Source organism: Capsicum annuum, chromosome 7 (assembly GCF_002878395.1).
Source record: "Capsicum annuum cultivar UCD-10X-F1 chromosome 7, UCD10Xv1.1, whole genome shotgun sequence".
Taxonomy (NCBI): Eukaryota; Viridiplantae; Streptophyta; class Magnoliopsida; order Solanales; family Solanaceae; genus Capsicum; species Capsicum annuum.
Genome location: NC_061117.1, coordinates 6,145,871 through 6,156,181, shown reverse-complemented (window position 1 = coordinate 6,156,181; position 10,311 = coordinate 6,145,871). Strand labels below are relative to the sequence as shown.

Sequence of the window (10,311 nt, the reverse complement as noted above, 5' to 3'; positions counted from 1 at the left end):
TCATTTGCTTTTTTTCTCCAACCACACCTCTTTTCTTTCACCCTCATTTCTCTCTTTTTTTTTTGTATCAGTTCTTTCCCTTTCTTGTCTCATCATCCTTTCTTTCTTTTCTTCTCTCGCTATCTACCTTTATTTTATCATTCTTTATGGATTTTTATTTTCTTTAAAAGAGGAAAAATTATGAAAAGCAAAGAAACAAAATGATTAGATCAAACCTAAAAGTAGGTTGCCTACGTATCATGTTGTACATGAATCAGATCTTGCGTAGTTCGGGAAGCGCATGCATAACTATCACAAAGTTGAAATTTTTTTATTTTTTTTGACGAAAAATAAATAAAAGAAAGAACAATGCAACATCACAACATTTCATAAAAGAGACAACTAAAACAAACTTAGGATTTAAGACAACTTTAAAACTAAACAACAAAAGCTAAACAACACTCTAGACCCACAGGACAACATACGTGACTTTTCTAATAAAGACTCTAATGTTAAAACAAACTGGGCACCGACTTAACAAAGACACAACAAATACCATGACAAAAACAAAGGACTCAAAAATAAAAGAGATGAAGTGCTCCTTCAAACTATAGGCTGCGTGATGGCCCTGGCTGAGATGGACCTATCTGTGGAGTTCTCGCTCTCCCATTCAAACTCTGTAACATATCCTGCAATGTATCTTTGATACTTGGGAAGATGCTCCTAGCACGTATTCCGACCTCATGAGGATCACACCTGAAAAGACTGTTTTGACATCCTTCCACAGTTATAAGCAAACTTGATAAATGAACTCTCAGTTCCTTCACTTTGGCCCCCGTACTTTCGTCCTAACAGTCAGCAATTATACATTCTTCATGTATTCTCCTTCTAAGTTGCCCTGGCAATGGTCTACTCACACCCTGAGGAATAGATTATAGCTAGATTCCATATCTCGGAGTGTATGCTGGATTATCCAAACCTGCTTTGAGAGAATCTATGCCCATTTTCGTTTCATTAAGCCAGAATTGCTCATATCTGAATTCCCCTTTGGCTATATTCTTAAAATACTCGACATCCTTTTAAAGATCCAATATTGGTGGAATGTCTTGAGGTCTACCCAACTGACGCATTACCCTACTAGGACTGTAAGGTCTAGTGTATTTGAGCCCCATCAAAACTAGAAGAGGTTGCATGCGACATTTGGACAAGATTACCTTCGGATTAAGCCAACGATAAGTCCAGAGGATATTGTCATGAGTTCTTGCTTCGAGAAATTTGACCCAAGCATTGACTCCTATAGGCACCGAAAACTTATCAAAATGTATTCTTTGTTCGATGGCGTTCACTCGCTCGTTTAAACAACAGTCAATCATATCCGATCTAACCAAAGAAGGACTATGCAAATATTCCATCATCCATAATTGTAGTATCAAATTGCTTCCTTCGAAAAATCATAGCCCCCCTCTTACCTCAGTTAAAGCCTTATACAGTTCCACCAAAATCATAGGTACGATAGTATCTCCATCCTTTTTCTTAAACAAATCCATCACTACTGATTGTAAACGAGTGTTGATACACCTTCCATCTAACGGGAACACTAAAGTACCTAACAATGCCAAACAGAAAACCTCAAGACGCCGTTTCTCCCAATTCTTCTTGGTAGTACAAAATTCATCCCAAAAGTGATCAAAACCATCTGGAGACCCGAATCTAGCGAACAAATAATCTAAGGAAATCCAAGATTATTTTAAGGACCCTAGGTGATCGTTAGCCTTAAAACCACAAAGCTCAAGAAATCTCCTGCTAGAATGATTCTGAGCTAGGATTAACTTCTTACTGATATATGGCAAATCAAACAGACCGGATATTTTTGCCAAGGTAGGCGTCATTTCACAACTCCCGAACCTAAACACCAAGCTGTCTGAATCCCAGAAGGTCGATGCGGCCTCTATTAGATCTGGTCGGGGTGTGATATTCAAAAGCAATGTAAGATTGCCGAATAATTTTTCTATCTCATGCCTTTCAGAATAGTTGAGCATGCCCCACTATTTGATTAACTTTTTGGGAACCTTGGAAACCATCAAGACTCTAGACCCTGTGGACGGCTCCATCTTATAACAATACACAGAATTATGACTCACGATTCAATAAGGGCAAGAGAATTCCCGACCCCCGGGATTCTGACACAAAGAAGTGTCACATGACACAGGGACAAGCCAACCTATAACTCAAAATTGCCAAATGGAAACGCTAAGAAGACTCAACCTACCTAGCTATGACCACTAACAAATACTTGACTAAGCAGTAAATGGACCTTAACTAGGACTAGGACAACAATCGAACTTAAAAGATTACCAAACCCACCGAAGGTTACCTACGTATCCCACCCCGAGAGACGAGAATCAGGTATGCGTAGTTCGTCCAGATTGGACCACTGACGATTAACTGATAGACTCACCCTACCTTAAAAGACACAAACAAAGACTGGTGAACAAAATCTTTCTGGGTTTTAATTAGAGACTTCAAATAAAACTAACACCAACAGCTACGAAGGAAAATTTTTTTTGGTATTTTTGTTATATAAAATGTATAAAACTACTACCATTTTTTGCATCTTCTTTTATAAAAGTCTCCTATTAAACAAAAAATCTTTTAAAAATTTTCAAATTATGCATGCTTGCTAAAGAAAACAAAGAAAAATCCTTGAACTCTAAAAACTACGACACTCTCTTTTTCTTTTTGACTCACTTTCCTTTTTTTTCTTTTTCAAATGTTTTGTCTACAGCTTTACTTCTAACACATGCTTTCCCGAAATCAGTCCGTCGAGTGACTACATTACCCTCAAAGATGCAACATTTAGCACGTAGAGATGCTTTAGAGGTGAGTCTCCTACAAAGGGTCCCGCGGGTTCCGCTAGGTCTCGATATGATGCAAATAAGTATGATCTAAAGGCTGACCTACGCTGGGGTTCACTAACAAAGCTGTTCAGGGGAGTGTATGGTCGACAGTGGCTACGACAGCTTTCTACCCACTCCATACGTCCTACGGCTCCCCCTCCTAAAATAAGGATGACTTAACTAGAGTTCGTGTACACGACGTGCACTTCGAGACTTGTTGCAGAAAGAATTGACTCGGGTTATGCAAATGATGTCAGATATAAAGCGGTAACACATAAAGAAAGATTGTAAACACGTAGTACGTAGGCACACAACAATGATAAAATAAACACAAACGATAACACAAACAATGTTTATAGACCCATAATGTCAAACTAAGCCGATACAGCTCAAAAAATAAGGTCGAATTCTGAAAAGTCCCCAGCAGAGTCGCCAGAGCTGTCACACCCCTTTTTTTAACTCCAAAAATGATTCTATTTTAAAGTTTCAAAAGGATTTTTATTATTAAAGTAACAAAATGAAGGTTTTGTTTCGAAAAGGATTATTTACATTTAAACTCAAAGTCGCCACTTGACATAATCCGGTGTACCAAGTCGCCTTTGGAAAATTCTTTTTGAAATAATTTGACTCTTAAAAAGACTGATTTACGAACAGAGATTTCGGCTAAGGAATTCTGTTGACCGAGGGGAAGGCGTTAGGCACCCTTCGATCCCGCGGTTCGACCACGGTCGCTTGGTTGAACGTATCAGCTAATTTGACATTATGAATGTACAAACCACAGAAAACACATAAAACAATCAATTAAACACACAAAACAAAACAAATCCAAAATATAGTGTCCAGTCCAATTATACAGTCCAAAAAATAAAAATAAACGGAAATGTAAGACCTATTCTATTCTAAGCTAATCCTAAACTAGACTCCACCTGACGTTCCGGGACCTGACCGTGCGCCATCTTTGAATACAATTTTCTCGGGGCATTCTCCGGATAAAACAACACAGATACTTCGGGACATTTTCCAGCCAAATGAGTACAATTGAGTCGAATACAATAAAATAAACCATCTCAACACACATCTAAACATTCAAAATATTTGATCAACATATCACTCCTAAATTTTGCCTACCCGATCCTAAACTTTACCTAATTATCTCTACAAAATTCATGCTTAATCATGATACTATCCATTTCAACAACATCCAATAACGAATTAAAACTAATCAATGTTCACCTTATTCGGTTCTCAACTCCTTCTCCAATCCATTCTCAACGAGATTAAACTAATTCAATATATAGTCCACCAATCAAATTTTCACATCCAAATCGAACAATGACCCACAACATGAAGATTCAAACATGCCAAAAACACAAACCATTCATAATTACATAAAATTAAAGTGATATGAGATAGAATTGGAACTTCAAAGAATCGAATTTGTTGATAATAATGTTTAAGAAAATCGGGACTTGCATTCCGAATAGCAAACCTTCACCACACGAAGTCCAACTCGGTACTAGGGAATTTATAATCCAAAATAGACGACGAAGGACTGACTGATCCAAAACCAAACGTAGCACCCAACGTTGACTGGTTTCGGAAACAATTTTGGATAAACAAAGGGGTCAACGCTACTATTGTTCACCTGGTTGTTGTGAATCGATTCAAATAAATTTGAAACCAGCAAAAAAAATCTCAATATGACCTTGTGAATCGATAACTTCGAACAAAACTATGAACCCAAAAACAAAACCTTGAATACAAGATTTCAATATTCAACTCCGCATAAGAAAATAGACCCAGACTCAAACAATTTTGATTTGTCACTGCGTGGGTGTTGAAATTCATGAGAGAGGTCAAAAATGGGTCTCTATGCGTGCCTTAAGAGAAGATGAAAAAATGAAGATCCTCCATGTCCCTGTGTTGTGCCTACCCGAAGAAGAGAATCCCTTTTTTTTTTGTAGCTCTCCTGTGAGTAAAAAAAATCTGTCGCCCCTTTGAAGTGAATGGTGTATGTATATATATGGTTTTTCTCCGTTGTTGTCCTTATCTCTATCTATCTACAGTGAGTTGTCTATGTGGACAATTCTTGGAAGGTTTCTATCTTTGGGAGCAAGAAAAATAATAAAGATAAGAAGAAAGAAAATAAAAAATGGTTCCACCCCGCTTTCTCTCACATGCTCTCTATGTGTGTGTATAGTTGGTTCTCAGAAGAAGAGGAAAAAAACGTGAGGGGTCACTGGGATAGGTACGGGTATGAGGGTATTGGGTGGGTGAGATGTGAGATGTCTTTTAATTGGAGGGGTTGTTGGGAGGTTTTAAAAGAACAAAATTTGTTAGGATTTGTTATTTGGATAAAAACGAAGATAAATAAATAAATAAATAAATAAAATGAAGTGGTTATTTTATTTGTTTTTTTCTTGTGGAAAATTATAAAAATGGGGGTTAAATTGTGGGATAACGGAATAAGAAATATTTTGACGGAATAAAATTACGTGTCTACATGTACTATGTTCAAAAAGTGAATTATGAATGCAATATAAATATATTAAAAGTGTATTAAAATGTACTATACTTGTTCTGGTTAAGAAAAATGCATTACATATTAAAAACGAATTATACACGCTATATAGATGTATTACACTATGTATTAAAAGTGAATTAGACATGCAATATAAATGTCTTATAAAAATGTATGATGCTTGTTTTGATAAAAAGATCTACACTATGTATTAAAATTGAATTATACATGTATTAAAATCATACAGCTAAAAATGATAATATTTTTCAAATATAATATGTCTTGTGAGCTTATTAGTTCCGATGTGATGATAAATTTTACCAATATATTTAAAATTAAGACTTTATTAATCCGAATAAATGAAATAAAAGTAAAATATAATACTATACTAAACCTAATAGTATATCCTAACACTATTGAGTTTAAAAATCCCCTCGTATTGTGTCAATTAGACAAAGCTAAGAGACTTCTTTTTTTGCTGAATCAGAAGCCCTCTATTGTATAGGAACCAAGGTTGTTCCATGGTGCAAGCGAAGGACGACTATACAACAATAACATAACCAGTATAGTCCTATAGCCCACAAGGGTCTGAAGAGAATAAGAGTGCACACAGATTTTACCCTTACTAGAAGTACGACTATATATGCAAAAATAGATCGACTGTATGTTATCGTACATTAGGATATGTATATGTTTTGGAAGTATGACATTATTTTGTGTATCTCAAACAAATTGACAGAAAGAACATTTGATTGGAACAAGACAATGCCCTTAGCAGCAGGGGCTTAATTCCATATGGTACTAAATGTAAGAATACAAGAGACTGATTTCCAATTTTATTAAGAATTGAAATAACCTCAAACGTGGTACTACAACAACAACAACAACTCCAATGTTATTGTTGGTGTATGGAGAGGATAGAGTGTAGGCAGACTTCAATACCAAAGCCATGGAAAAAGCTGAGTTAAGGAGCATAATCATGGGGCTTAATATAATTAACCAACATGTATCTTCATTGTAGTTATACCCCTTTTCATACAAGTATTCATTAGATGATGTAAATCGTCATCACACTTTATTAGAATCCATTCTTTATCTTCGTCTTCATACTTGATCCCATAACTTCCGGTTTGCATCTCAAATCTCTTCTCAATTTCCACTTCGAAATCCTTTTTCCCCGATGAAAGACTCAGCAGGAATCTGACATTCTCACCATTGTAACTTACTTTCACGCCAATACTCTGAGTTAAGGTAGCAGTTGCAGGTTTTACATGTTTTCGTATACGTGGCCACCTTGTTATGCCATTCTCTCTACAGATTCGCTTAAATGTACTTCGACTCACTGCAAATTTTAAAGAACGTTAATTTGGTATGCTACATTCAATTTTAGATAAATATACTGAGGGTACATACACTGTTTGCTTACCCTCAAAACTTGCTGCAGTATCGTCCAGCAACTTATTTCCAGCATGTTGTTGTAAATCCGTAAGTGTAATTCTCTTCGAACACTTTTTTTTTTTATTATTCTTTGAACACTTAACTACAATGTGTTTGTCCAATCCAACAACTTCTTCAGTAGTATCAACACTTTCTTGAGCATTCAAATCATTATTTACGTATTCTCCCACGCTAATATCTTCATTTTCTCTTGTGCTCTCTACATGAGGATGATTCGTTTGATTAGTGAGCCAACCATAATCGATTGGTTCATTCTCTTCGATCTCTTGCAAGCCCGATGAAGTTGAAGAGCCTGTTTGATTATAATCTGCGTTGGGAACAAATTCTTGATAATGAGAAGGATTATTGCTAATAACATTGGCAAACAAGTTTTGCTCTGAATCAACATCAGAGGAGTTTGAGCTCGTAAAGAAAAGGGAAAAATAACTGTACTTAAGCGAAATTTGGAGTTACGCATCCTGAACTTTGCGAGGGTCCTATGACCCCCTAGACTATTTTTTATCATATTTAACTGGCATATATTTGCTCCTTTTCAAACATTTTCTCTCCCACGCTCAATGTGCGTGAAATACACGTAGTGGTTCAAGTGCCAAATATATGCCAGTTAAATAGGGTAAGAAATAGTCTAGGGGTCATAGAACCCCATGCCAGTTAAATGCAAATTTCGCCAAAGTATAGCTATTTTTGCATCTTTTTCCCTAAAGAAAATGTAAAAATATGATCAAAGAGAAGAAAAAAACAATGGCTTGGACGGTTCAATGTCATTTACAAAAGCGGGTGGTGAAAATAATTTTGTGGAGACTTCTCTACCCTAAATCCTAACTCACACCCTCCAACCATGCATCTCGAAAACACAAAAAAATTTATGAAATCTAACGTTAATTATGAATATTGAAGTGATATGATTACCGGGGAATCCAATTAGTAGCTTGTAATATAATCCCCTCCCCTATTTCCCGTTCCCCTCTCTACCCCAATCAACAACAACAAAAAAAAAAAGAATAAGGGTGATATGCTTACCCCCTAAAATTGCTGCAGCATGGATTCTCTTCTTTCCATATTGTTGTTCTAAATCCTTAAGAGTAATTCCCCCTGGATAGTGGTTGTTTACTCTAGACGTTCCATTGACTTGCTCGTTTGTTTCTTCATTGTGTTCAATGTCCCTTTGATGATGCATAGGTTGAATTTCTTCAGAACCACCAACTTCTTCTTCTATATCAAAACTTTCTTCATGTGCTGAATGTGTGTCCTCTGCAGGAAGATTGTGACTCCTTTGATGATCATCCATAGTCTGAATTACTTCAGAACCGGATGAAGTCGAAGAATTCAAATCATTTTCGCATTGATTCAGTTGATGAGCGAGCCATACATAATCACTTGGTTTAATCATGTCTAAACAAGACAAATCCGAAGTTCCATCTTGTCTGTTTTCTGAATGAAGAATACGTTGTTCACCGTTATCTCTTTCAATATTCTGATCACTGCTAATAACATCTGCAAACAGGTTTTGTTCTGAATCAACATCAGACAACACGTTGGGAACATCATTGGTGTTGGCATCAGAGCACGTCAAGACAATGGTGTAAAATATGATCAAGAGAGAAAACAAAACAAAGGGATATATGTATGGCATGGTGCATCGAAGATATAATGTACCATCGACGGGTGGCCCATAACTAATTTCTTCATATATGTTGATGGCTATTAATGTTGTAATGGTGAAAAGACAAACTTTCCGTACCATCGTAACAGTGAAAAGCCAAACTTTCCGTACTATCTCCATTGCCTATGAGTTTTCACAGTTGATACAGGCAAAAAAAAAAAAAATGGAGGAAAAATGTAAAGAGAAACACACGTTGACTTATTACAGGCAATTGGGCTAGAAATGTTTTACACAAACAAAACGAAACAAAACAAAACAAAAACCTTTTCTTTATGTGAGTTGGAACTTGGAATTCTGACTAGTCTATCTTTTGTCTTGAACCTATCGTGCTGTGAATTACCGCCTACATTCCATTTTATATCTGCATTTCATTTTTAAAGTCAAATAATACAATATTTTAAAATATATTTTTTAAATATATTAAAAATATTATAACTTATAGTGTTTTATATATAAATATTTTAGATATCTAAATTTTAATTATTAAGTATTAAATTAATATAATTTAATTTAACTTTAAAAATTAATCAAATTATTTCTCAAAAAACAAAATATGCATATAAGAAGGAATGGAGGGAGTATATAACAAAAATAAAAAGCTAAAAACGTGAGAATGCTATTACATCCATCATCTCAAAATAAAAAGATTTTTAAAATTTGTGATCTGAAATAAGTCATAAATATTTTATGAAGATAAATTATTTTATTAAGGATAGAATGATATTTTTAAATTAAATTATTATAAAAATATGTCTTTTTTGGGACTGATTAAAAAAATAAGTCATATAAATTAAGACAAAGAGATATCAAAACTATATATTACTCTTCGTAGCAGGTTTTGTTCTTTTGGTTGATAGCAACTAGTTATAGAAAATTATACTAGCTTGAGATTCCTTACCGCGAGGTTAAAAAGTAAAATTTATTTTGGATAGAAATAATCGATAAAAATTATCTAAATTCTTAACTTATTGATGTGAATTCAATTTCATCTTGTATTAGAATATACATAGTAAAACATTTTATGGGAGAAGAATAACTACCAATATTAAGAATAGAAATGTCAACGTGGAATTAAATGGAAATTACAATTAGTTTTAATTCCATGGATATTAGCCTTTTAGTTTCTCAAATTTGAACTTTTTTGATCAAAAGGGTCAATATTAGACAAAGTTGTTAAGAGAATAAATTTGGAGTTGAATAAATTTCTCTTTTTGATCAAAGGGTACTATTTTTTTTTCTTATTAAATTGTTCATCCATTATTAAGATTAGCTGTTGACTAATTCTCTGTTAGTCATCACTGTTAGTTGACGCTGTTAGATAATTAGTTATCTGATTAGGCAGTTAGTAGTGGGTACATAATTGATTGACAGCTGTAGACAACTGTCACTAGTCCTTTATAAATATCTTCTCATATGGAACAAATAGTGAGTTTTTGATCAATATTAAAAATTCCCTCTCTCTCTTCTTTGTTCTTTACTCCATGGAGGAGCTTCAAACTTATTCAGTGGAGACTTCTGTATAATTTTGATATGGTATCAGAGCCAGGTGCTAAGATCAACGTCTGTAAGAAAGCTTAAGCTAAAGAGGATTAGAAATTGAAGAAAAAAGGTAGAAGGAGAAACAGTTACAATTGATCACAACCACCCTCTGCATGTCCAAACTTCGGATGCTCCTGGACTTGTACTGATTCCTATCAAGCTCACAGGCCCAAAAAATTACACTCTGTGGAGCCGATCGATGAAATTGGCTCTCAGGGGAAAGGGAAAGCTCGGGTTTGTTGACGGAACGTGTG

General features: G+C 35.0%; 1 protein-coding gene across 1 annotated transcript; it reads right to left on the bottom strand.

The window, feature by feature from the left end:
• Nucleotides 1–6,241: 6,241 nt before the first annotated feature.
• LOC124900003 (protein NLP1-like) lies at nucleotides 6,242–8,768 on the bottom strand. Its single transcript, XM_047415148.1, has 3 exons — nucleotides 7,876–8,768; nucleotides 6,824–7,162; nucleotides 6,242–6,739 (listed from the first exon to the last, which is right to left on the bottom strand). Exons 1-3 carry the CDS (start codon nucleotides 8,636–8,638, stop codon nucleotides 6,393–6,395), a joined length of 1,449 nt encoding a protein of 482 aa, XP_047271104.1. The 5' UTR covers nucleotides 8,639–8,768; the 3' UTR covers nucleotides 6,242–6,392.
• Nucleotides 8,769–10,311: the final 1,543 nt, after the last annotated feature.

What these genes read in the sequence shown, in the direction of transcription:
- LOC124900003 (XM_047415148.1), bottom strand. Translation starts at nt 8,638, where the DNA reads ATGGAGATAGTACGGAAAGTTTGGCTTTTCACTGTTACGATGGTACGG. An exon ending in TGCTGCAGCAATTTTAGGGG is followed by an intron (nt 7,163 to 7,875) that starts GTAAGCATATCA and finishes TTCCCAACGCAG; the next exon opens with ATTATAATCAAACAGGCTCT. An exon ending in TACTGCAGCAAGTTTTGAGG is followed by an intron (nt 6,740 to 6,823) that starts GTAAGCAAACAG and finishes TAAAATTTGCAG; the next exon opens with TGAGTCGAAGTACATTTAAG.